General features: G+C 39.2%; 4 protein-coding genes across 7 annotated transcripts; 2 read left to right on the top strand and 2 right to left on the bottom strand.

Moving 5' to 3' along the window:
* Positions 1-1,217: 1,217 nt before the first annotated feature.
* On the bottom strand, positions 1,218-2,498 carry LOC147791314 (uncharacterized). Its single transcript, XM_023685266.2, has 2 exons — positions 2,223-2,498; positions 1,218-1,812 (listed from the first exon to the last, which is right to left on the bottom strand). The coding sequence occupies exons 1-2, from the start codon at positions 2,469-2,471 to the stop codon at positions 1,354-1,356; spliced, it is 708 nt and encodes a 235-aa protein (XP_023541034.2). The 5' UTR covers positions 2,472-2,498; the 3' UTR covers positions 1,218-1,353.
* Positions 2,499-3,712: 1,214 nt separating this feature from the next.
* LOC111801318 (kxDL motif protein) lies at positions 3,713-6,614 on the bottom strand. 2 transcript variants are annotated; one of them, XM_023685267.2, is made up of 4 exons: positions 6,462-6,614; positions 6,129-6,281; positions 4,038-4,179; positions 3,713-3,941 (listed from the first exon to the last, which is right to left on the bottom strand). In XM_023685267.2, the coding sequence occupies exons 1-3, from the start codon at positions 6,578-6,580 to the stop codon at positions 4,077-4,079; spliced, it is 375 nt and encodes a 124-aa protein (XP_023541035.1). In that variant the 5' UTR covers positions 6,581-6,614; the 3' UTR covers positions 3,713-3,941; positions 4,038-4,076. The 2 variants fall into 2 exon arrangements, with proteins under 2 accessions (XP_023541035.1, XP_086982814.1); XM_087126688.1 differs by having other exon boundaries at positions 3,713-4,179.
* A 537-nt stretch (positions 6,615-7,151) lies between these two features.
* LOC147791313 (uncharacterized) lies at positions 7,152-9,024 on the top strand. Its single transcript, XM_087126620.1, has 2 exons — positions 7,152-7,970; positions 8,110-9,024. The coding sequence occupies exons 1-2, from the start codon at positions 7,152-7,154 to the stop codon at positions 9,022-9,024; spliced, it is 1,734 nt and encodes a 577-aa protein (XP_086982746.1).
* A 9,103-nt stretch (positions 9,025-18,127) lies between these two features.
* Positions 18,128-21,681, top strand: LOC111801404 (ADP-ribosylation factor GTPase-activating protein AGD12). 3 transcript variants are annotated; one of them, XM_087126725.1, is made up of 9 exons: positions 18,128-18,190; positions 18,564-18,651; positions 18,743-18,824; positions 18,998-19,073; positions 19,481-19,644; positions 19,963-20,074; positions 20,388-20,504; positions 20,717-20,812; positions 21,186-21,681. In XM_087126725.1, exons 2-9 carry the CDS (start codon positions 18,612-18,614, stop codon positions 21,465-21,467), a joined length of 969 nt encoding a protein of 322 aa, XP_086982851.1. In that variant the 5' UTR covers positions 18,128-18,190; positions 18,564-18,611; the 3' UTR covers positions 21,468-21,681. The 3 variants fall into 3 exon arrangements, with proteins under 3 accessions (XP_086982851.1, XP_023541162.2, XP_023541161.2); XM_023685394.2 differs by having other exon boundaries at positions 20,382-20,504; XM_023685393.2 differs by lacking the exon at positions 18,128-18,190 and adding an exon at positions 18,209-18,446 and having other exon boundaries at positions 20,382-20,504.
* The last annotated feature ends 4,614 nt before the right edge of the window (positions 21,682-26,295 follow it).

The raw sequence follows: 26,295 nt of genomic DNA, 5'->3' as shown, positions 1-26,295 counted from the left end.
GATTCTCCAGGAAACAAAAATGGTTTAATTCATGGAATTCTGGTATGTTGATGATGATAAAGCCTTTGGAATACTGTTCTTGAGTTAGTCATTATTATTAGAACGGTATTTGACCTTTCTTAATGAACATTATTTGTCCAATTGCAATGGTTTATAATCTTAGGTGACTGATCTCCCCAGCTTTGACATTATGTTGTTTAAAGAGTATCATTGCCTATCCCTGTTATTGCTTGTCATAAACTTATGAAATAAATAGAAAGTTTAGTTTATGTAATACTAGTTTCTATGCCAAAGCAGCCTTTTGATCCCCTAAATGAGGTTGAAATATTGACTTTATTGCTGGAATTCTAAATGGTTTGATTGATGATAGTGGTTTTAATCGGGAGTCGTACTAGTATGTACCAATACTGAAAGTATGAGTATCGAAAAATGAAAAAAGACTTGTTGAAAATTGCCATGACTACCTTGAATCAACAATGAATGAAACTCGAGTTTGTAGAGTTTTGATTTGCAAGAAATTTATCAATATGATGCTTTGGCTGCATTGCAATAAATTTTTGTGCAAACCTTAACGTACAAACTTAACTGGTTTAGACATTCATTTGGTCTTGAGGTCAGAAGTTTGAATTCTCTTAATTTGATCGAAAGGTCAAAAGTTTGAATTCTCTCATTTGATCGAGAGATTAGAAGTTTGAATTCTCTCATTTGATTGAGAGGTCAGAAGTTTGAATTCTCTCATTTGATCATTCTCTCATTTGATCGAGAGGTGAAAAGTTTGAATTCTCTCATTTGATCGAGAGGTCAAAAATTTGAATTCTCTCATTTGATCGAGAGGTTAGAAGTTTGAATTCTCTTATTTGGTCGAAAGGTCAAAAGTTTGAATTCTCTCATTTAGTTGAGAGGTCAGAAGTTTGAATTCTCTCCTTTGATCCAAAGGTCAAAAGTTTGAATTCTCTTATTTGGTTGAGAGATCAGAAGTTTGAATCTCTTATTTGGTTGAGAGATCAGAAGTTTGAATTCTCTCATTCGATGAAAGATTAAAAGTGAATTCTCGAAAGTGAATTCTCGTAACTGAATTAATTCAAATCCTAGAATTGAGGACTTCTTCTATTTGAAAATCATGACATATTTGAAACGAAAAGTATAAATTAATATAATTTAAATGCAGTTAAAAATCAGATAATTCCATCCTTTTGGCAGTCACTACATAAACTAAAGAACCTAAATTTTAATTAACCTAATTGGTGTTTAATTAATCTTTGGTAATCTCTAACCTATTTCCCAAAATAGGCTTCCCAGAACGTCGTAACAAGAGCAGAACCAGGAGGGCAAAATGGTAAAAAAACAAAAGAACTACGAACGAAGCCGTGGAGATCCCTCCGGTGTACTCTGATTAGATGCCCTCGCTTCCCGCATCGCTTCGTATGCCGTAACCTTGGAACCACCGCCGTCGCCGTCGCCGCCACCGCCGTCGCCGCAAATTTCGACGGTGGCTGAGGCAGAGAGACAGCAGCGGACGTCTTCATTTCCGTACATGTAGACTGCTAGAGGAACGTCGCCGTTAATATTACCGTTGCCGGTCGGATTCCGAGACGAGGAGCAAGAAGAAGTGCCGCCGCCAGGGACGTAGAAGGGAGTCGCCGGTTGAATGACATTGTCGTTGAATGCCATGGCGTAATCTCTTACAGAATCAGGCAATCGGCAAGACGATGCCGGAGTGGAATTCTCTCCGCCGCCGCCAGCTACTGCGCTACTCGTCGACGTCGGAGTGGTGCTCCTCACAGTCCCACAAACTGAACATCTATTCAAAATCTAAGACGAAGAACATAACCAAAATTTAGAAAGAAATAAATCTTAAGGGACAAAAAAAGAACAATTATTCCAAGAAGTTCATAATTGATTTATATCAAAAAGGTTAAAATGTTAAAATATTTCACACGAATTTGCCTCAAAAGATTAGAACTCTTCCTTGTTTGTTCATAAGGATAATAGTTCTTATTAGATCAGTGACAACACCAGCTCGGGAGTTACCCGCGATTGGTAATGGCATACCCAGAAGAGGGGTAGCATCTATTTCGAGTACAGAGGCGACAAAGGGTGCTAACCCGGCATATCAAAGCCTCAATTTAACTAGCCACGAAAGATTATGACGTAAAATTTTGTGTTTTGTGGGTACTCAATTGAATAGAAGAAAAAGAACAAAAGGGAAAGAGGGAGGGTACAGATGCGGAGGAGCGATAGGTGGTGCCATCGGGGTCGACAATCCAGCCGGCCTCGTTGGCGAGGTGACGGAGGACTTGATTGATATCGGCTCGAGGGGAGAGGCGGTAGCCGCCGTGCTTTCGAAGGCCAAGGAAGATATTGGTAGTAATGGCTCTTCTTTGCCTTTCCCTCATCTTAGTTTTATGTTTTTCAGTCTCACTTCTAACTCCCTTTCTTTTTGCAGCACCAACTTCAGTTCCTTCCTTCATATCTCTCAGTTTTTTTTTTTTTTTTTTTTTTTTTTTTCTCTTTCAGTTTGTTCTAAAGATGAGATTTTGGTCACTTTGTTTACGGTTTTGTAGTTGGAAGGAAAGGAGTGGTGATGGGGAATGGACGGTTGTGATTGAGGAAGGAGTGGATGGAGATGGAGACGAGAAGCATGTGATCAAAATTTCCAAGTTCTGTTCTTTTTCTGCATGACACTGAAGGAGTTTGCTCACGATGAATTTGCATGTGGAATATAAAGAGAGTGGGAATCACGCGCTCAAACCATAACTAATATATAATATTATGATTTCTTCTCATGGCATCTACACCCACCATCTCTATTCCTCGTTTCTTAAGACCTCGGACTTACTCAAGGAACATTGATGTAACGATCCAGATCCATATCCTCTTTTGGGCGATCCATATCCTCTTTTGAGCTTCCCCTCAAAGCTTTAAAACGCGTATGCTAGGGGAAGGTTTCCACACCCTTATGAATGGTGTTTTGTTCTCCTCCCCAACTAACGTGAGATATCACAATCCACTCCCTTTTGGAGCCTAGCGTCCTCGCTGACACTCGTTCCTTTCTCCAATCGATGTGGGACCCCCTCCAAATTCACCCCCCTTTGGGGCCTAGCGTCCTTACTGACACACCGCCTCTTCGGGTAATAGCGAGAAGGCTGGCACATCGTTCGGTGTCTAGCTCTGATACTATTTGTAACGACCCGGATCAACCGCTAGCAAATATTATCCTCTTTGGGCTTTCCCTTTCGAGCTTCCATTCAAGGCTTTAAAACGCGTCTGCTAGGGGAAGGTTTTCACACACTTATAAATGGTGTTTTGATCTTCTCCCCAACTAATGTAGGACATCACAATCGAGGTCTCTATACCTTGAAAGTGACAATTTGAACTTGTTCTACGTTGAACCGAACTTGATATTGAACAAATATCTCTTGTCTAATTGGATGTCGTGTGAAGATGGAAGGCTACTTGGTCATAAGAAGAGTGATTATCAACCTCATTCAAGTTGATAATGTTCATTTAGATTCATAATCATCCTGTGTCGAAATGTCAGCTATTAATCTAAAAGTAATAAGCATGCATTAAAAGTTGACTAGATGTCAATCTAAGCATAAAACAAGCACTAATTATAATTCAAAAAGTTAATAGTTCGATCTCTCAACCTACCATTATTGAACTAAAAAGGACGAGAAAAAGAAAACAAAAGAATGACTCGATATCGAAAGGATTGTAAGAGTACTAACGTTTACATCAACCTTACGTAAATAGTAGCAGTCTCCATCGATAGGCATACAAGGGGCCGATACGAGCTAGATTGAGTTTAAGCTAACAAATGAAAAACCTAGCAGAAGGAGAATATACCTCGTACAAATACATATTTCATATGGATTTCTCCTCATAATGATCCTACCATGTACCTCAATAATCTTTAAACATCGCAATTGAGGTAAAATCTTGAAGGCACCAACACAATATAAACAAATTTGTCTAAGTTAAACTTATGATAAAAATGATTCTGGAAGATGATTTATCTACATTTTCTGACTCACATTGGGGTATTTGATTACTTGCAGTCATAATTTCTGTAGTTACTGAGGCCTTTCGAGGTCGGGTCTCCTATCTAGAGCTTCACTAGTTGACTCGTCAGGAAATGCATCAGGATAAGTGGCTAAGATTCTTGATTTCATGCTCCTGAAAGAAAAGGAAGTTGATGAACTATACAAACTAGAAAGATACAGCCAATATTGGATCATGAAGTATACTAAATGATGCAATTTGATCAATAAAATAAATCAGTTATGACTGGTCAAGATAAAATTTAGAAGTCTCTCGCAGTGAAATAAAGTGCAAGGAAGAGCAGAGAGGATTGAGCATACAAGAACATTCCATCACAGATGAAAATTTTGAATTAACCACAATCTGAACAAAATGGTTTCAAGAAGGATTTCTGGGCATCAAGAAATTCAGATCCTTGCTTGGTAGAAGCCAACAAAAATGTTCAATTTCTTGATTTGGTAGCGAAAATGAACAAATAAACAAGGAAATAAGTAACCTTACTTTCATATATTTTCCATTCCAAATTTTGAAAGTTTTATTCACCTTGAGTTCATGCTAACTAATTTCAAAATATTTTAGGGAAGACACGTTGAAATGTTTGGTGATTTTTAATCGTCAAGAATAACCTCAAAAAGCCCTATTTTTGGATATGCCCATAACATACCACCCTTTCAAGAATGCAAAAGCCTTATTATGGGAAAACCTTATCATGACTTTCTTTTGGAATCTATGGAAAGAAGGAAATCAGAGAATATTTGCAGAGAAGACACAGACCTACACAACTTTTCGACAATTTTGCTTATCAGGCTATATCTAGGTGTAAACTGTCTAATATTTTTACTTCCTATAGTTATAGCTCTCTCATCATTGCAAATTGGGAAGGTCTTTTGTAAACACCATGGATTATACCTCCCTTTCGTAAATTTCAATCATCAATGAAATTGCCTCTTATAATAAATAAATAATATATATATATATATATATATGACCAGAAAAAAATGATGAAAAAAGAACTATTTTATCTTATAAACTGTACATCTAGTACTAACAAAGAAACTAGCAGACCACCACCAAAACAGGCCAAGTAAGGAGAAAATAACAATAACTATAGTTCTTCCACAATCAAGAAGAATTAGTCTCCAAGAAAAATATGTACTATTTCAGTTTACTTTCTTTTGGAAAATTAAATGCATGGACGGTCCATAATGGTGAAAGAGTTTGTAGGTGTCAACTAAAGGCCATCATGGACATTGGAACACTAGGCCAGCTTTGCCTACAGTTGCACTGTGGTCTGTAAAGATCATAGAAGTGCATAAACTGGAAAGAAAGTATGTTGAATGAACTAGAACACATTTCTCCATCTGATCCCCCTTGATAATGAAATATTACTATCCATTTCCATCGTAATGATATAGAAGGGTTAGAAAAAAACTCTGCAACGAATAATTGCAGAGATCATTTGCACTGAAACAAGATTACTTTTACGGAAAATGCGTATACTTGAAGAACATTCTAACAAAAATAATTGTATGCAGCTAAAATCCAAATGTTCAACATGGTAAATGCATTAAAAAAAATGCAAAATTTTACCTGATGGTGCTACTACACTTGGTGGAAAACTTGCTTCGGAAAAAAAACGTATTAGTAGCTTGTAAGTTACATGCCACAAGAAGGTTACAATTCTAAAGATACAGAACTAATTGACGAGCATCTAGTGTATGAAGATATTTATACTTCTTCCCACACACGACTCACTCAAAGCAGAAAACCCCCATAAGCTTAAGCATTTTAATTATTGAGTATCTCTAACCCCCTTATTTCTTTTTTTCTCCTTAGAATCTATTTCAAATTTTGATTCATACATAGTTTAGTTATTGAGACCTCGTTCCAGGATTATTTATACTTGGTTTGAATCATTAAGTTTGGACATTACTTTGGTGATCGAAATGGCAGCAACATACCATTTCTTGTTAGGGGATTAAATTGAAAGATGCCATACATTTTAGGGAACAAAAGATCATAAACAATAACGAAAGTAATATTTGTACCACTGAGAGCATTTGATCATCGATTCACCACCATACCTTATTTTCAGAAATATGTAATCAAGGTCAGATTTCATGGACTTCAAAAGACGAGTATTTCTAGATAGATCTCCAGACACCTCAGCAAAGCAATTCTCCGAGAACTCGTTAAAATGAGAGAGGACAGCATTGCTATCCTGCAATCTCCCCAATCTGCAATGAGCGATTCAACGAAACAATTAACAGTAATGGTAATAAATTTTACATATTCTTCAAATCATCATTAAAAAAAACACCGAACACTTCAACAATAAAGTCAGTACAAAACTCCAATTTGATCCTAATTCATCATTTTGATTTCTAATAAACAGAACAGAGAGAAACAGGAGTTACATGAGGTGCTGCAAATGGTTGAGAGAGTTCAAATCATCCGTTTTGATCAAAGTTTTGAACTCCCGAGAGAGCTCCTCGGAGGCTACTCTTATCGACTCGCCCTCCGCCCGCTGCTCCATCGTCTTCAACCGGCCTCAACTGTAATGGGGGATCGAATGGCTTACTTGGGCAGAAAAAAGGGCCTAAGATAATGAAATCAGCTGCTGGGCTTTTATTGGGCTTTTATTACCGACCAAGTCGAATCCATATTCTGGCCCATTTCAGTATTCAAAGCCCAATAAAAGCCCATATGCCCAATTCTTTAATTAACAACTGGGCTCGGCCTACTTCTCACTCCCTTGCGGGGAATTCGACTTTATCTACTTTCTTTTTTTTTCCTTCTTTGCCCTTCAAATTACCTTCCAGAAGATTTCCTATATTATTTTCCATCTTTTAACGTTAATTTTAAAAAAATATTTTTCCTAGATTTGGTTGAAGCTAGTAATAAAAGTTTGAATTTAGTTACTAGTATAAGGAGGAGGTGAATTCAATTTCATCCACAAAAATCCCAACCAACTCCGAGAATCAATGAAATCCCGTCCTATAAAAGGACCTCCCTTCCCATCATTCAAATAACTCCTCCTCTCAATCTCACTTCAATTTTTTGTTGTCATCAACAACTGGTATCAGAGCAATCTTGTAGCAGCAAGTATGGCAGCAGAAAAACAAGTTGAGAGCTACATTCAGCCCGCCATCCCGAGGTTCGATGGTCACTATGATCATTGGGCGATGTTGATGGAAAATTTTCTCAGATCAAAGGAGTTTTTTGATATGGTGGAGACGGGATATGAAGAGCCAAATGAAGGCGAGGTACTCTCAGCTGGTCAACAGCAACTGTTGGCAGCATCGAAGTTGAAGGACCTGAAGGTCAAGAACTATTTATTTCAGTCCATTGATAGGACTATCTTGGAAACAATGCTTCAGAAGAAGACATCCAAGGAAATTTGGGATTCTATGAGGAGGAAGTATCAAGGCTCAACGAGAGTAAAGCGTGCTCAACTTCAAGCAGTTAGAAGAGACTTTGAAATTCTCCAAATGCAAAAGGGAGAAACGGTGAATGATTATATTGGCAAGGTTATAAGTCTTGCAAGTAAAATGAGGATGCATGGTGATTCAATCACGGATGTTGCGATCGTAGAAAAGATTTTGCGATCACTAACTCCAAAGTTCGATTACATCGTATGTTCTATCGAAGAAGCAAACAATGTCGAAGAGATGCAAATAGATGAACTCCAAAGCTCCCTGTTAGTACATGAGCAGAGGCTCAATCGTACAAGTACAATAGAGGAGATGACAGCCTTAAAGATATCCACACCAAGTGAAACTTCAAGCTCTAGAGGTAGAGGGCAAAGGAGAGGCAGAGGTCGTGGGAGAGGCAGTCGAGAAAGAAGTGGAGATGTTGGCAGGTCAGCAGATCTAGTCAGAAACGATTATGACAACAAAGGCAAGAGACACTTTGACAAGTCCAAGGTGGAATGCTACAGCTGTGGACGCCTTGGACATTACAAAAATGAATGCTATACCAGGCTCCAAAAGAAGAAAAGAGATCAATCCAATTTTGTGGAGAGGAGAAGAAGAAACATTGTTAATGTCATTCCATGCTATGAAGGTTGCAGATCAAGGTGTATGGGTCGTAGACTCTGGATGCAGCAACCATATGACAGGTTATAAGGAATTCTTCTCAACTCTGGATGAAAATTTTCATACTACGATTGTAGATATCAAGACTAGAAATGGCTTTATAGAGTCTATTTCTAATGTATTCTACATTACTGATCTGAAGGCCAACTTACTTAGGATCGGTCAGTTACAAGAGAAGGGGTATGTGATCACATTCCAAAATGATGAATGTGAGATTTATGACTACAAAAGAGGATCGATTGCTAAGATGAAGATGACCACCAACCGTCTATATCCGTTGACGTTAAATATCGTCGCCAAAAGTTTGATGGTGAAGAAAGAAGATACCACCTGGTTTTGGCCTTTTAGGTATGGTCATCTACACTTCAAAGGATTAAAGACGTTGTCTTCAAAGAAGATGGTAACTGGGTTGCCAGATATTACTCCTCCAACAGAAATTTGCGAGAGCTGTGTAGTAGCAAAACATGAAAGAAATTCTTTTCCATCCGGAAAATCAAGAAGAGCTCAAGCAATCTTGGAGTTGATTCATTATTCAGACATATGTGGTCCCATCTCTCCAGCATCAAATGGTGACAAGAAATATTTCATGACCCTCATCAATGATTTTAGTCGAAAAACATGGACTTACTTCTTGCATGCCAAATCAAAAGCCTTTGATTGCTTCAAAAAAATTTGTGCTACCATGAAGACGGAAACTGGAAGAAGAGTCAAGGCTTTAAGAACTGACAGAGGTGGAGTGTTCTGTTCGACTGAGTTTATCAAATTTTGTGAAGAGAAGGGCATAAGGAGGCAGTTAACAACAGCATATACACCACAACAAAAATGGTGTGGCCGAAAGGAAAAACAGAACCATTCTCAACATGGTTCGAAGTTTACTAAATAAAGGAGAAGTTCCGAAGGAATTCTGGCCAGAAGCTGTCGTGTGGTCCGTTCACATTCTCAACCGGAGCCCTACTTTTTCTGTTAGAGATATGACTCCACAAGAAGCATGGAGCGGAAGAAAACCTGCAGTAGACCACTTTAGAATCTTTGGGTGCATAGTGTCACGGTCATGCTCGTCCAGGGCATGTGCCCATGGCCGCATGCCCATGACAAGCCAACCCTTGTCATGTCTTTTCATTCTAGTGTTTTTCCTTTTGTAATTCTAGGGCGTATGACGCCTCAAAAATATCATGTCTAGGCCTGCCAGACTTAAAATGGCTCAGAATGTACTATAGGAGGATATGACTAGTTGTCAACTTCTCCCTACCCAAGGTTATATATGCTAAGCCGTTGTTATCTTTCTCTTGCTTGCTTATATAACGTCTCTTTCCAAAATCTCTCTTTCTAAAATCTCTCTCTCTCCTCGTTTTCTAAAACCTTCTTTTAAAACCGAGGCTAGAGGTTCGATCGTACGTCGCTTGGCCATAGGCGACACAAGAACAAATTGGCTTAATCTCACTTGTCGCTGGAAAGTGAGTGCCGCACAATCGCTAGTCCGCTGCCTTCGAAAGCGCGATTGTGTCAAGTGGTATCAGAGCTTTGTTAGCTCTGTAACATCATAGAGACCGAGATCATGTCGACGTCAAAGTCGACACCTAAAGCACAAGCCGACCGGCTTACGCTAATAGAGGAGGAAATGCTGTTCCTCAAAGAAGTCCCTGACACGCTCCGGTTCCTGGAAAAGCGGGTGACCGATCTGAGCGAGAAAGTCGTAGAAGTCGATGCAATGGGCAACCGCTTCGATGGGTTGCCAATCGCAGAACTGATGTTTCGAGTGACCTCGCTCGAAGAAAGAGTTGCTCCTACGAGCAGCCCAAAACCGTCTGGTAGTCCAGATAGCTCTGTCGCGCACAAAGAGGGACGTGGCGAAGAGTCGACGTACTACAAAATACAATGATGAGTTTGTTCAATGGATTAGCTGATGAATTCAGAACAACAATCGACGACCTCCAAGAAAGAATGGCCGCCATGAGCACTCGAATTGAAGTGACCATGAAAGCCGTGGAGGGCGTCACGGCTGGGCAAACTAATGCAGGATCCAACAAACTAAGGTTCCCAGACCCTAGAGCCTTCAAAGGGAATCGAGACGCCAAAGAGTTGGAAAACTTCATCTTTGATGTCGAACAGTACTTCAAAGCCACGACGGCTTGTACCAATGACAAGAAGGTGACCGTAGCCGCGATGTATCTCGTAGACGACGCCAAACTGTGGTGGCGTACGAAGGTGCAAGACATCGAGGATGGATTGTGCACCATCGACTCATGGGAGGACCTCAAGAGAGAGTTGAGGGAACAATTCCTCCCCGAAAACGCAGGACATATAGCAATGGAGAAAATAGTGCCCTGAAACACACTGGAAACATACGGGACTATGTCAGACAGTTCTCAACCCTGATGCTAGATATCAGGGGCACAGCAGAGAAGGACAAGGTGTTCTTCTTTATAAATGGGCTACAGCCATGGGCCAAAACAAAGATACATGAGAACAGGGTCCAAACCCTAGCTGCCGCAATGGCCTGCGCCGAGAGACTCGTAGACTGTGGGAACGAAGCAGGATCCCAAAGAAGAATGACACCGGCCCCAAACAATGGGGGCAAAACATACAGGCCACCAGGTCATCGAAATGGAAGCCCCAACAGACCGAACGGATGGACGGATAGACCTCCTCAGAACAACCAAGTGGGGAAATCTCGATGGCCTTACCATCAAAAGAACTACCCGACGACGCCTTTGCAATGCATACTGTGTAAAGGCCCCCACAAGGTATCCTACTGTCCTCATCGGGCCTCTCTCACTGCGCTCCAAGTGTCCATTCAAGAGAGCAATGAGGCAAGGGTCGAGACTATGCTAGACAAGAAAGAAGATCACGACAACCCCCGAATGGGCGCACTCAAATTCTTGTCAGCCCTTCAACGGAAAGTCGAACCGAAGGAGATAATAGAGAAAGGGCTCATGTTCGTAGATGCAACAATAAATTCTCGACCGAGCAAGAACACTCTGATAGACTCTGGAGCAACCCACAACTTCATTGCCGATCAAGAAGCCCGAAGATTGGGACTCACCATAGGAAAGGACCCGGGGAAGATGAAAGCTGTCAACTCCGAGGCCTTGCCTATTGTGGGAGTTTCCAAAGGAGTCCCCTTCAAAATAGGGGATTGGACTGGAGAGCTAGACCTTGTCGTGGTTCGCATGGACGACTTCGACGTGGTACTTGGGATGGAGTTCCTCCTAGAACACAAAGTCATCCCAATGCCACTGGCCAAATGCTTGGTGATCACCGACCGCAACCCCACAGTAATACCTGGAAGCATCAAGCAACCAGGTAATCTTCGAATGATCTCGGCCATACAACTGAAAAGGGAACTCGCGCGAGAGGAACCTACATTCATGGCCATACCACTGATGGAAGAAGCAATCACCAAAGAGACTGTCCCAGAGGAAATCAAGGAAGTACTAAACAGCTATACCGACATAATGCCAGAGAGTCTGCCCCAAACACTACCACCTCGTCGAGGCATTGACCATGAAATCGAACTTCTCTCCGGGGTTAAACCGCCAGCAAAGAACGCATACCGGATGGCTCTGCCCGAGCTAGCCGAATTGAGGAAACAACTGGATGAGTTGCTGAAGGCGGGATTCATTCGCCCGGCAAAGGCACCTTATGGAGCCCCCGTACTGTTCCAGAAGAAGAAAGATGGGACGTTGCGTCTGTGCATAGACTATAGAGCCTTAAACAAGGTGACTGTACGCAACAAATATCCTCTGCCAATAATATTCGACTTGTTCGACCAACTTCACGGGGCCAAGTACTTCACGAAGTTGGACTTACGATCAGGGTATTATCAAGTACGTATTGCCGAAGGGGACGAACCCAAGACGACGTGCGTGACAAGATATGGGGCCTTTGAATTCCTGGTAATGGCCTTTGGCTTGACGAACGCCCCAGCTACTTTCTACACGTTGATGAACCAGGTTTTCTACGAATACCTGGATCAGTTCGTCATAGTATACCTCGACGACATCATTGTCTACAGCACAACCCTCGAGGAACACAAAGTGTACTTGAAGCTGGTGTTTGACAAGCTACGGTAGAACCAACTGTATGTGAAGAAAGAGAAATGTGCATTCGCACAAACATGCATCAACTTCCTTGGACATGTTGTCAGATGTGGACAGATTAGTATGGATAGCGACAAGATAAAAGCTATCCAAGACTGGAAAGTTCCTACTTCCGTATCTGAGTTGCGGTCCTTCTTAGGATTAGCCAACTACTATAGGCGGTTCGTCGAAGGGTTTTCACGACGAGCCGCCCCATTGACAGAGCTGTTGAAGAAAGACCACCCTTGGTCATGGTCGAATGATTGTCAAATGGCCTTTGAAAATCTGAAATCAACCATGACGAGGGGCCCTGTCCTCGGGTTGGTAAATGTCACAAAGCCATTTGAAATAGAAACCGATGCTTCCGACTTTGCTCTAGGTGGGGTCCTTATTCAAGAGGGCCACCCCATCGCTTACGAAAGTCGAAAGCTCAACGATGCCGAACGAAGATACACTGTCTCCGAGAAAGAAATGCTGGCTGTAGTCCATTGCCTTCGAGTCTGGAGACAGTATCTCTTGGGATCACAGTTCGTAGTGAAGACGGATAACAGCGCCACTTGCCACTTTTTTGATCAACCAAAATTAACAGCAAAACAAGCTTGGTGGCAGGAGTCGTTGGCCGAATTCGACTTCAAGTTCGAACACAAAGCAGGAAAGAGTAATCAAGCAGCCGACGCGTTGAGTCGGAAGGGCGAACATGCAGCCCTGTGCATGTTAGCCCATATTCATTCAAGTAAGATCGATGGATCGATGCGCGACATCATCAAGAAACATTTACACAAAGACCCATTGGTCAAAGCCGTCGTCGAACTAGCTAAAGCTGGTAAAACACGACAGTTTTGGGTTGAGGGAGACCTCCTGTTGACCAAAGGAAACAGATTGTATGTCCCAAGAACGGGGGAACTGAGGAAGAAGCTCATTCAGGAATGTCATGATACCTTATGGGCCGGACACCCCGGGTGGCAAAAAACGTACGCCCTAATAAAGAAGGGGTACTTCTGGCCAAACATGCGAGACGACATCATGCAATACACCAAGACCTGCCTCATCTGTCAACAAGACAAAGTCGAGAAAGCCAAAGTCTCTGGACTCTTGGAACCTCTACCTGTGCCAACAAGACCTTGGGAAAGTGTATCTCTGGACTTCATAACACACCTCCCAAAAGTCGGGGAATATGACGCCATCTTGGATATTGTAGACCGATTCTCAAAATATGCGACATTCATCCCCACTCCAAAATTATGCTCGGCAGAACTCACAGCCCAACTGTTTTTCAAACACGTTGTAAAGCTATGGGGCATTCCGTCAAGCATCATCAGTGATAAAGATGGCAGATTCATTGGGACATTCTGGACTGAGTTATTCGCCTTCTTGGGAACAACCTTAAACATCTCCTCGAGTTATCACCCTCAAACCGATGGACAGACAGAACGGTTCAATTGCTTGCTCGAAGAATACTTACGTCACTTCGTCGACACTCGCCAAAAGAACTGGATACAACTGTTAGATGTCGCCCAAATTTTGCTTCAATTGCCAAACAAGCTCGTCTACAGGGAAAAGCCCCTTCGAAATTGTAAGTGGACGACAACCGGCCTTACCCCATATTATTGATCATTCTTATGCAGGAAAAAATCCTCAAGCTCACAATTTCACAAGAGAATGAAAGCAGACGACAGATATAGCCCGGGCATATTTAGAGAAGGCTTCCAAGCATATGAAAAAATGGGCGGACAAGAAGCGTCGCCCCCTTCAATTCCGAGCAGGAGATCAAGTCCTTATCAAGCTGAGACCAGAACAGATCCGATTTCGCAGCCGAAAGGACCAGAGACTAGTTCAAAAATATGAAGGCCCGGTTGAAGCCCTTAAAAAGATCGGGGCTACCTCCTACCGAGTTGCACTACCCGCATGGATGAAAATCCACCCAGTAATTCATGTGAGCAACTTGAAGCCCTATCACCCTGACCCAGACGACGACCAACGGAATGCAACCACAAGACCGAGTATCGATCTGAAGTAGAAAGAAACAAAAGAAGTAGAAGAGATCCTAGCCGACAGGGTTAGGAAGATAGGAAGACCTGTACGGACGATTCGTGAATTCCTTGTCAAATGGAAGAATCTCCCTACAGAGGAAACAAGCTGGGAACGCGCCGAAGATCTGAACTCCGCCGCCACCCACATCGCAAGGTTTGAAAGTAGTCGGTTGACGGGGTCGTCAACCAATTAGGTGGGGGAGGATGTCACGGTCATGCTCGTCCAGGGCATGTGCCCATGGCCGCATGCCCATGACAAGCCAACCCTTGTCATGTCTTTTCATTCTAGTGTTTTTCCTTTTGTAATTCTAGGGCGTATGACGCCTCAAAAATATCATGTCTAGGCCTGCCAGACTTAAAATGGCTCAGAATGTACTATAGGAGAATATGACTAGTTGTCAACTTCTCCCTACCCAAGGTTATATATGCTAAGCCGTTGTTATCTTTCTCTTGCTTGCTTATATAACGTCTCTTTCCAAAATCTCTCTTTCTAAAATCTCTCTCTCTCCTCATTTTCTAAAACCTTCTTTTAAAACCGAGGCTAGAGGTTCGATCGTACGTCGCTTGGCCGTATGCGACGCAAGAACAAATTGGCTTAAGCTCACTTGTCGCTGGAAAGTGAGTGTCGCACAATCGCTAGTCCGCTGCCTTCGAAAGCGCGATTGTGTCACATAGCATATGCACACGTTCCTGATGAGAAAAGGAAGAAACTTGAGGACAAGAGTTTGAAGTGTGTGTTCCTTGGAGTAAGCGAGACCTCTAAGGCGTACAAGCTCTATGATCCCTTGACAAAGAAGGTGGTGGTAAGTCGTGATGTAGTCTTTGACGAAAAGAAGACTTGGACATGGGAAGAAAAGATCATTGTGAATCAGCAGATACCTGTAGATCTTGAAGAAGAACAAATTGAAGCATGGAGAGAGCTCATCACAAGCTCAACAAGAAGAACCAGTAGAAGAAGATCATTAATCAAAGAAATCCAAGAACAAGAAAGAGACCAAATTGGATGATTGATTATGAGATGGACTATGAATCAAGTGATAGTGGTTATTTTGCATTCTTTATGGATAGTGATCCAATTGTCTATGAAGAAGCGGTAAAGGAGAAGAAATGGAAGGAAGCTATGGACAGTGAAATCAAATCCATAGAGAAGAACAAGACTTGGGAGCTCACTGATCTTCCTAGAAGGCAGAAAACAATCGGAGTAAAATGAGTTTTCAAAACCAAGTTGAATGAAAACGGTGAGGTGGATAAGTACAAGGCGGGACTCGTTGCAAAAGGATACAAGAAGAAGTATGTAATTGATTATAAGGAGGTATTTGCACCAGTGGCACATTAAGATACTATCAGGCTCATAATTTCTATTGCAGCACAGAAATCTTGGCCTATTTATCAACTTGATGTGAAATCGGCCTTCTTACATGGAGAGCTTCAAGAAGAGGTATATGTGGAACAACCAGAAGGTTTTGTTCAAAAAGGCAAAGAGGAAAAAGTATACAAGTTGAAGAAAGCTTTGTACGGTTTGAAGCAAGCTCCGAGGGCATGGTACAGTCGCATTGATTCTCATTTTGAAAAGATGGGATTCACTAAATGCCCGTATGAACATACATTGTATGTGAAAACTGAAAAGGGAGGTAACATTATCATTATTTGCTTATATGTCAACGATTTAATATTTACGGGCAATAATGAAGAAATATTTGAATTTTTTAAGAGGAGCATGATGAAGGAATTTGAAATGACAGATCTTGGTTTGATGAGATATTTTCTTGGAGTAGAAGTTACTCAAACTCCCGCAGGTAACTTTATCTGTCAGAAGAAATATGCTCAAGAATTACTTGAAAGATTTAAATTAGATGAGCGCACATTTGGAACTCCATCAGAATTGGATTTGAAGTTGCATAAGGATATTGAAGGGCGAGAGGTTGATAATAGGTACTTCAAACAAATTGTGGGAAGTTTGATGTACCTAACTTCAACAAGACCAGACATCATGTATGCGGTTAGTATGATAAGTCGTTACATGGAGCATCCAACGGAAATACATCTCAATGTAGTAAGAAGGATGCTTCGTTATGTGAGAGGAACCTTTGATTTGGGGGTATTCTACAAGAAAGGAGATGATCCGAAGATGGTTGGCTATACAGATAGCGACTATGCAAGTGATATAGATGATCCTAAAAGTACTTTAGGAAGTATTTTCATGATGAGTTCAGGAGCTATTTGCTGGTTTTCAAAGAAGCAACCTATTGGAACACTCTCAACTACAGAAGCAGAATTTGTGGCAGCAGCAGCATGCTCATGCCAAACAATTTGGTTAAGAAAAATGTTTGAAATTCTTAATCAGAAGCAACCAGGTACGACAGTTATATATTTTGATAATATGTCAACTATTAAGTTGTCTAAAAATCCTGTGTTGCATGGAAGGAGTAAGCACATCGATGTTCGATTTCATTTCTTGCGTGATTTGTGTAAAGAAGGCATTATTGAACTCAACTTTTGCCAAAGTGATGAACAAATCACAGACCTGTTCACAAAACCCTTAAAACAACCATTGTTCGAGAAGCTTAGAAGAAAGATGAGGATGTGCAGAATCCAAGATGTATATCAAGAAGATGAAGTGAAGTCCTAAACTGATTTCTGCAGAATTCAGTTTAAGGGAGGGTGTTGAAGGTAGTAATAGAAGTTTGAATTTAGTTATTACGTAGAAAGAGGAGGTGAATTCAATTTCATCCACAAAAATCCCAACCAACTCCAGGAATCCATGAAATCTCATCCTTTAAAAGGACCTCCCTTCCCATCATTCAAATCACTCCTCCTCTCAATCTCACTCCAATTTTTTGTTGTCACCAACAAATTTCCGATTTCTACAATTTCAATATAAATATGATTTCATGGTTTAAACCAAGAGAATGAAAGGGCAAATTGGGCTTTCGAGAAATAGGATCGAGATTTGAGAGATAGTGTCGAGATTTTGGAGACGAACTTTGTGTGTTAAGCTAAGAGAATGACGAGATAGTTTTTGAGACATAGGGTCGAGATTTAAGAATTGAGAGACTAAATTCGAGAAGAGAGAAGTAGGGTCGAGATTTAAGAAATGAGAGACCAAGTTTGAGAAGAGAGAAATAGGGTCGAGATTTAAGAGTAGGTTTAAGATAAGAGAAGTAGGGCCGAGATTTAAGAAACGGGAGACTAAGTTTGAGAAGAGTGAAGTATGGCCGAGATTTAAGAAATGAGAGACTAATTTTGAGAAGAGTGAAGTAGGGCCGAGATTTAAGAAACGAGAGAGACTAAATTTGAGAAGAGTGAAGTAGGGTCGAGATTTAAGAAACGAGAGACTAAGCTTGAGAAGAGTGAAGTAGGGCCGAGATCTAAGAAACGAGAGATTAAGTTTGAGAAGGGAGAAGTATGGTCGAGATTTAAGAAACGAGAGACTAATTTTGAAAAGAGTGAAGTAGGGCCGAGATTTAAGAAACGAGAGAGACTAAGTCAATTAAGATTTTGATCTGTCTCTATCCTCAAAGCCTCGTCGCCCAGTCATGCATTGTCACGTGTCATACAAACTCAAGTACCATCTAAAAAAGAGAAGAATAACATGAGTGAGTATAAAAATACTTAATAAGTAACTCTACTAGTAGGACTGCAATTTCTTAAAAATAATGTCGCGAGCTCGTGTTACTTAGTCTTCACTAGGTTCTGAACATCCGTGAAACATAAAATTCATATAAATATGCTTAACCCAGCTGGGACAACTTTCATTTTTTTTTTTTATTTTGGGTTATTATGCTAATTGTTTATAGACTAATAAGTAATCGATTGAATTTCTAACGATTAATTAATTAATTTAAAAATAAAAATAAAATAAATATTCATATTTAAATATGTTTTTACTTTCAAATCACTTAGGACAATGAAGGTGAAGAGAGAATCTGCGTAAGAACAGGTTATGTGGCTTCATCACCTTCGTTTTACAGTCACTTTCAACCAAAAATTCTTTGCAATGTTAGATCGAATCATCAGATTAGATGATCCGCCATTGATCGAAATTGTTTCGTTTCATGTCTCATTTCTTCGCTTGAATCTTTCAGCTCCATTCTATTTCGGAGGATTTCTTTGTTTTTCCTGTTTAGTTTTTGCGGCATACAGAAATCAAAATGCTTTGCAGAACTTGTTTGTTGGTTTTCCTTTAGTTGATTGTGGTAAAATGATCCATTGCAATGACCTGAGATCCATTTTTTAAGGAGGATTTTCTTTTTCTTTTGTTTTTGCTGTGAGAGCTTGTCTGAATTGCACTCTCTCCCCCTGTTTTTCTTTAGGTCATCTGAAGAAATCTGGTTTATGAATCACTGAGATCGAAGCGGAGAATGAGTCATTTTTCAGGGGATTTCAGGAGGCCTGAATCAGGTGTGCTTACTGAAGTGTGTGTGTGTGTGTTTAGGAATCAGATTTTGCATGCGTTTTTCAGAAACTTTATGGTTTGAATTTCTTTGTGCAGCTAAAAGTAGATTAAAAGATTTATTGCTTCAAAAAGATAATCAACTTTGTGCAGATTGTGGTGCTCCTGATCCTAAATGGGCGTAAGTTTCCTAAGTTTCGTTATTGAAGGATTATGATCTAATCGTTTTGTTTTAATAATTTTTCCTCCGAAACAAAGCACATTGTTTTTCATTGGTGATATGCTTCCATGGATTTCTTTTCAATTTATATGATCATCTCAAGAAGTATGATGTATGATTCACTGCCTTTGCAGCTCTGCAAATATTGGTGTATTTGTATGCTTAAAATGTAGTGGTGTACACAGAAACCTTGGAACACATATATCAAAGGTAATACTCACCTTTCTCAAGATACAGATTTCGGTTTGCATTCCTTTTTTCTTTCCATATGTCATTGGAATAAACACTATAACTACTTTTAAGATTTTCCGATGTTCTGTGGTATCCTTATCTATTTGTTAAGCATGCTAAACGCTTTTCATCGTAAAAGTACAATTTGAATTTGATTTACTCGAGGGGAAAGCAATCGGTGCCATGCAATCTTGCAGCCTACATTGCTGAAATAGTAGTCCCCAGTTGGTCAATGTTGCTCTTGTTGAGAATAGTTTACAAGAAATGGAAGGTTACAGGGTTTTACTTCCTTCTCTCATCAGAAAACTTTGCCTGAACTTAGAACTGCTGCCGTTTTTAAGATTAAAGAAAATTCGTTGTTCTAAACATTATTGGCTCTGGTTCAGGTTTTATCAATAACATTGGATGAATGGACTGATGATGAGATTGATGCCATGATGGAGGTTGGAGGAAATGGTTTTGCGAATTCAATATATGAGGCTTTTATTCCTGATGGATATACAAAGCCTGGACCGAGTGCTAGCCATGAGGAGCGTTCAAAGTTCATAAAGTAAGACTCTGACTTGCAATAGTTGTCACGGAGGATCTCTTACATATTTGTGCATCATAAATGACAACTAGTAATTTCTCTGTTGTTTATATGACCATTTCAGCCATAATTTATAGCCTACCGTGTAATTTTTCTCCCCTTTTACTAGTTGTGCTTGGTTAAAATGTCATGGTTTTGCACTTCAGCAATCAGTAAATGTTTAGCAAGGGAATCCGGATCATGATTTATGAATGTATATTGATAACATATTTAGTAACCATGCCCCTGTTCAGTTTTGAATCTCTTAGCAGTAATTTAAATAAGTAATCTTTCATGTAGGTCCAAATATGAACTTCAAGAATTTTTAAAACCTAGCTTGCGAATTATACCCAATAACTCCTCAAAGACTCCTGAGGCACCAAGTTGTTTTCAGAACTCTTCCAAGAAATCAGTAAGTTCAATTACATCTCATACCACATGATAAAATGTATTTTTTTTCTAACTGCTTCAAGCTTGGCATGGGGATCAGTTTTGAGTAATATGTTTGTAAATATACTTCATATTCCCCCGAACCATTCTCCTCCAAAACATCATCCGAAATCTGGCTATAATTAGTTGGAGCTATTGGATGAGATCAGCAGCTAGTTAATATGTTTAACCATCTATGGATAGTAATCTATCAGCAGCTAGTTAATATGTTTAACCATCTATGGATAGTAATCTGGTTAACTCTCTCCTCTTTCTGCTTTTGGGACTAGCCACAGGAAGGCATGGTTGAATTTATGGGACTACTGAAAGTTAAGGTGATTAAAGGCACAAACTTAGCTGTGAGAGATATGAAATCCAGTGATCCTTTCATTACCGTGACTCTTGGGCAACAGGTCAGTAACAGTTCTGATCTTTCCAAGGGTGCATGCTTTTAAATTTTTTTTAATTGGTCTATGGTGGGGTGACTAAGAACTCTGCAAATGTAGCATTCTGAATGTCCTACTCTGAACCTGTTAACATGCTCAAAGATAGAAGGTGGATTGGATAATAATTGTTAACTTCTTGTTGAGAAATTGATAATGACGACTGGTTTTGTTGCTGATAGACTGCGAAAACGACGGTGAAAAAGAAAAACTTGAATCCAGTTTGGAACGAGGAACTCATGCTGTCGGTTCCTCAACAATACGGTCCCTTAGAGTTGGTAAGGTTTTTTTTTTGCAGATTTTTACAGTTAGTTGATCCAATTTTTAGAGCTCAATTTTGTGTCCCTTGAAGTTGGTAAATATGAAACCTTGTTTTCAGATGTGTTATGCATTTGTTTCAAGCTACTGAATACTTGCTATGCATTTGAGGTTATTTTAGGAAGAAAGAAGTGGAGGTTAGGAATCACGGATCTCCACAATGATATGATATTGTTCACTTTGAGCATAAGCTCTCGTGGATTTGCTTTGAACTTCCCCAAAAGGCCTCATTCCAATGATCATTCCCTAAACTAGCCAATGTGGGACTCCCTCCCAACGATCCTCAACCGTGAATACTCATTTTTTATTCCTTCACTTAATGGTCCATTGCAGAAAGTGTTCGATCTCGACACTGTTTCATCTAATGACTCGATGGGTGAAGCAGAAATCGACCTCCAGCCAATGCTAACATCAGCAATGGCATTTGGAGATGCTGAAATATATGGGGATATGCAGATAGGAAAATGGTTGAAATCAGACGACAACGCCCTTATCGACGACAGTGCAGTCAATATCGTGGACGGGAAGGTGAAACAAGAGGTGTCGCTCAAGCTCGGAAACGTAGAATCAGGTGAAGTGTACTTGGAACTAGAGTGGATGCCTCTTGATCAGTAGTCACACATATTATTGGAACTAGAGTGTGAGTTTCATTTTGTTATTGCTTATGAAATGCCTCATTCTGTTCAACCGATCAAAACTGCAAACATATATTTGCCCATGAAATGGTATGGCCTAAGTTCTTACCTTGCTACTAAAATAGGTGTTATTCATATTGCAATGTACTAAACTTTGAACCTTGTTTGTATGTATGGCTGGTAACTTTGTATAATCTCTTCAAACAGACTCCTCGTTAAATTAAATACTATTTAGGGTCATCCTATCTAATTATAGGGACATTTTAGTCATTTTACACCTACCATTGGTTTATTCCCTTATCATAATTTAATGATCATCAAATTTCATATATAACTTTATCATGTCATATTGAGCCGTCTCCTAAAGTTTCCTAAAGTTTCATAAGTAATAGAATTCATTTAGTATGTTCATGGCTCATTGAAATCAACATTCATGTCAACGCTAATGTTAGAAAATCTTAAATACTTAACTCAACCTTAATTTCAATTTTTTCATTTTCTTCAAGATGATTTGCTTTTTTCCGTCAATGAGATCAATAGTTTAATCAGTTTCTTTTATTACATTGTCCTCCTAATCAATTTTTTTTAAAGACTAAAGGTCTAATAATGAACTTTTTTGTCCATACGTTCTCAATGTCTCATTTTAATAATTTTCGTGTCATTGTTAGAAAAAGCAAAACAACCAAAGTTTTTTTTTTTTTTTTTTTCTTTTAAAAATAATGTTGATACTCATCCCCCAAATCAATCTTATAGTATATGTTGAGACATACTTTCTCATCTCTATGATCATAACACTACGTATTTTAACTATGTTCGAGACGTCTGACTGAAACATCTAATATTCCTTAGCAAAATTATTTTCTGTTTAGTAGCTTAATAAACTATAGCTCCCTATTCACGATACAAACCTTGCTAAATCTAAATATTATCAATACATCAATTAACATTCCTATTTCATCAAAGATAAATCATATCATATTTTATATTATAATAAACATTTAACTAAGTCAACAATAATAAAGTCAACTATAATACTCTTAGTGGTGTCAAAATTCAATTATGAGTTATATTTGATAATAACCAAGTAGTAACAACATATGCAATCAACGACATTTCCTTTTCTTATCGTACACTTACATATCTGATGCTCACAGGGCATCAACGGTGGGACCATGGAACATGTCAAGCCTATATCGTAGACTAGTCTACAGAATCTATAACCTAGAGCTCTCATGCCAAATGCAATGACCCTAGATTTCTACTGACATAAAATCACTATTGTCATCATAACATACTCTTTTATGCAAAAATAAACATATAAAACTTCATCATAAAACACTGCCATAAACTTACATGCTCGAAAATAGCTTTAAAACAACGTAACCAAATATTAAATAAAACAAATAAATATTAAAAGTAAAAATACTCTATACTAACCTAGAATCTAAGAAATGAAATACCACTATCCTTACTTGTGATGTTTTCGTCAGTCGTACATGAATGCGTTTCTTTTACCTAAAAGAGTATTTTAAGACTATTAGGGTCAAAGATTGCAAACACATGCAACTCATGCTTAGAGACCTATCGTTAAAACCATCGTAGGGGTGGCCTTCAGTTTGGACAAAATTGGATGTGTAGTATTTCCTACACACAACCCACATGTGCGAGCATGAGTCCTCAGGCGATTCGCACACTCCCTAGACCCATCATAATCGGGATAGTTGTCCGTAGCCGAACGTTTGGAAGTCAGCAAACCTTCGAATATCATACGAGGGATGATGATGATGATTATCGTCATAGCATACGCGTCCGTACTCAAGAATGAGAAAAATAATAACATTACGAATGAAAAAAGTTTAAAAAGGATAGAATCGAAAGAAAAATTCAGTTGAAAAATATTGTGGAGTTGAAAATGTTCTTATAAAATTGAAATTGATGGAATCTAGTAATTAACAAAAAGAAAAAATCGATGGAGTGATCGAGAATGCTACCAATTCTTCCAACCAGACCGATATTTGAGTCACTTACTTGATTGGAAAGTAGAAAGTCACTTACTTATTGGTCTAGATTGAAGCTACTGCCAGCCCTTAATACTAGCTTAAGTACGAGTTTCACAATCATAAATTAGAATTCTCCTTGGTAATTGACTCACCTAATTTTTCATAAAATAATTTAAACTAGTACGACCTATAACTCTAAATAATTTAAACTAGTTAAACTTAATATTACGTCAAATAATTTAAACTAGCTAAGAGGCAGGTAGTCATACTAATCTTAAATACTTTTGAAAAGTTGAAGCAAGTAGGAAAGGGTCGGGGAATAGCAGACCCAAGCTGGATCAACTAAAGCTTCGACTTGGATCCGTCATAAAGTGTACTCTCCGACAGGCTTCAAACCGTTCAAGTAAGATGAAAGGAAGCAAGGGACCTCTATTTTATAGTAGAGGCAAACTCCCCACTTTCTCAACATAGTAGAGGCTTTTCCCCGTTACGTATTATCGTCGTCTCACGGTTTTAAAACATGTCTATTAGGTAGAGGTTTCCACACTCTAATAAACAATGTTTCGTTCCCCTTTCGAACTAATGTGGTTGGATCTCAAAATTCACCGCCCTTGGAGATCTAGTGTCCTCGCTGGCACACCGCCGGGTAACTGGCTCTAATAACATTTCTGACATCCAAAACCCATCACTAGTAGATATTGTCTACTTTGACCCGTTACGCATTGCTGTCAGCTTCACAGTTTTAAAATATGTCTACTAAGGAGAGATTTTCACATCCTTATAAAGAATACTTCGTTCCACTCTCCAACCAATGTGGTGTGATCTCACACTTAAACTTCATGAACTATACTTGTAATTTTTATTATCATCGATATGCATTTTAACTCAACAAGTAGAGAAGGATTTACCTCCAAGCTTAAAAAAAAAAAAAAAAAAAAAAAAAAAAAAAAAAAAAAAAAAAAAAAAACGCGGGTTTTCTTGTGTCTAGATCAAGAGTTATGCTCAAGCTGAAGCTCAATTACATCATTTCCAAGGGTATTTTAATAAATATGATTCTTTAGAACCAAGACGCAATGAAATACCATCGTCTCCCGCTGCCCAAGTACAAATACTATTATAACATTGGTTACTAGACCAATTTTCCATTTTTGGCCAAAATACTTCACCAGAAGCAACCCCGTGTTTGCTGTTAAAATTGCACCAAAATCGTGATGATTGCCAAATAATTTCTTTGAAGGTCCGGGAGTACTTCTCTCCAGGGCCGATCTCATGTTTGCCTAAATCGTCGTCTTTAGATTTGCAGTGAGCCAAGAGAGTTGAATTCTTCGTATGATTCCAAATTACCACTTCCCATATGGAGAATGGATGCAGTATCTTTGACTCCGATTGTGCAAAACATGAGTTAATAATCATGTTTGATTGAAAGGCAAATAATAGGATGAAACAAAACATGTTTGGAAGCTTCATTTTTTTTTTTTTTTTTTTTTTTTTTTTTTTTTTTTTTGGGTACACAAATCCATTTTGTTTTATTTCATATATATAGCCGAATCAAATTGGTATAGAACGAACATTACAGGTTGTACGATCTAAATCTTATCAATTTTCTAACGTTATTTATCTAAACATATACAATACATGTAATAACTAATAAGGTGTATTATATATAGGAAGTTGTTGCATACAAGTTAAAATATGTTATATTTAGACGAGAGTTTGAATCGAACTTAACCTAACCTATAATGATCGTGTTGTTCGTAATGACTAATGCAAAAGTAAACAATACAAACATATAAGAAATTCATTCTTTAATCAACCTCTTTGGCGGGTGACATAATCTAGAATCTGACCACTGTTTTACGGTTGTAGGATCAAAGATTTTGATTTAGTTCATGTTGAGGATGTAATTCAAATTATGTGATGGTTGCTTGAGTTCTTTGATCTAAATTACGTGATTGAAGTTTTTGTAGGATTTGCAACTTTTGAACGTATATTAGTATATGGGATTCAAATAAGATATTTTTAAATATATTATATTAAAAAACTCGGTCGCTAGAAAAGGCGCGAGAATTTCGCCGAGGCGCTGGAATTCTCATACCCCTCTCAAACACACTCCCTCGATCTCCATGACTCGCCACACACTCTTCTGTCATATGCTCTAGAGCTTACGTACAAGGAAAAATAGAGAGAGGGAGAAGGAATTCGAAAGCTACTCCAGCGAGACCAACCAGACAAACCCGACGTCAAAATGGCCATCTCATGCGACAAAAGATCCATCGATGATTGCATGTACATAAGAGGTAAGTTTCCACGCCTTAACAACGTCCCTTATCGTTAGAATCGAGAATGGGTTGTGAAATTGTTTGGGTTCGACCATCTCGAAGCTGAATTTAATCTTGTTTAAGGTAAATAAGGTTCGTATAAGGGAGTTAAGAATTCTTAAGTTACTAACAAAACGGGATGGATATTCCAATACGAAGCGACAATCAATGATAATGTGGAGCAATTTCGAGGAACGACATGGATGTAACATCATCACATCATCATACAACATCTTTACATCATCATATAAGATAAATCATAAATGACACGTGCAAGGGCCACTAGGCACGTGTTGTCATGCATAAGGCAAGTCTTCTGACCGAGCCGATAGTAAGACCATTTGGTTGGCCTAGGTCAAAGCTACCATGACCCCTTGATGCTAGTTTAAGGCTGCTCTCCGAAATTTAATTCTACGTAAAGAGTTCCACAATTATAAATTAACATTCTACTATGGAATTGGCTTACCTTATTTGGCATAAAAATAATTTA

The sequence above is a fragment of the Cucurbita pepo genome, chromosome 9 (genome assembly GCF_057944985.1).
Source record: "Cucurbita pepo subsp. pepo isolate OVF chromosome 9, ASM5794498v1, whole genome shotgun sequence".
Classification (NCBI taxonomy): Eukaryota; Viridiplantae; Streptophyta; class Magnoliopsida; order Cucurbitales; family Cucurbitaceae; genus Cucurbita; species Cucurbita pepo.
This window is presented reverse-complemented; position numbering and strand designations above follow the sequence as displayed.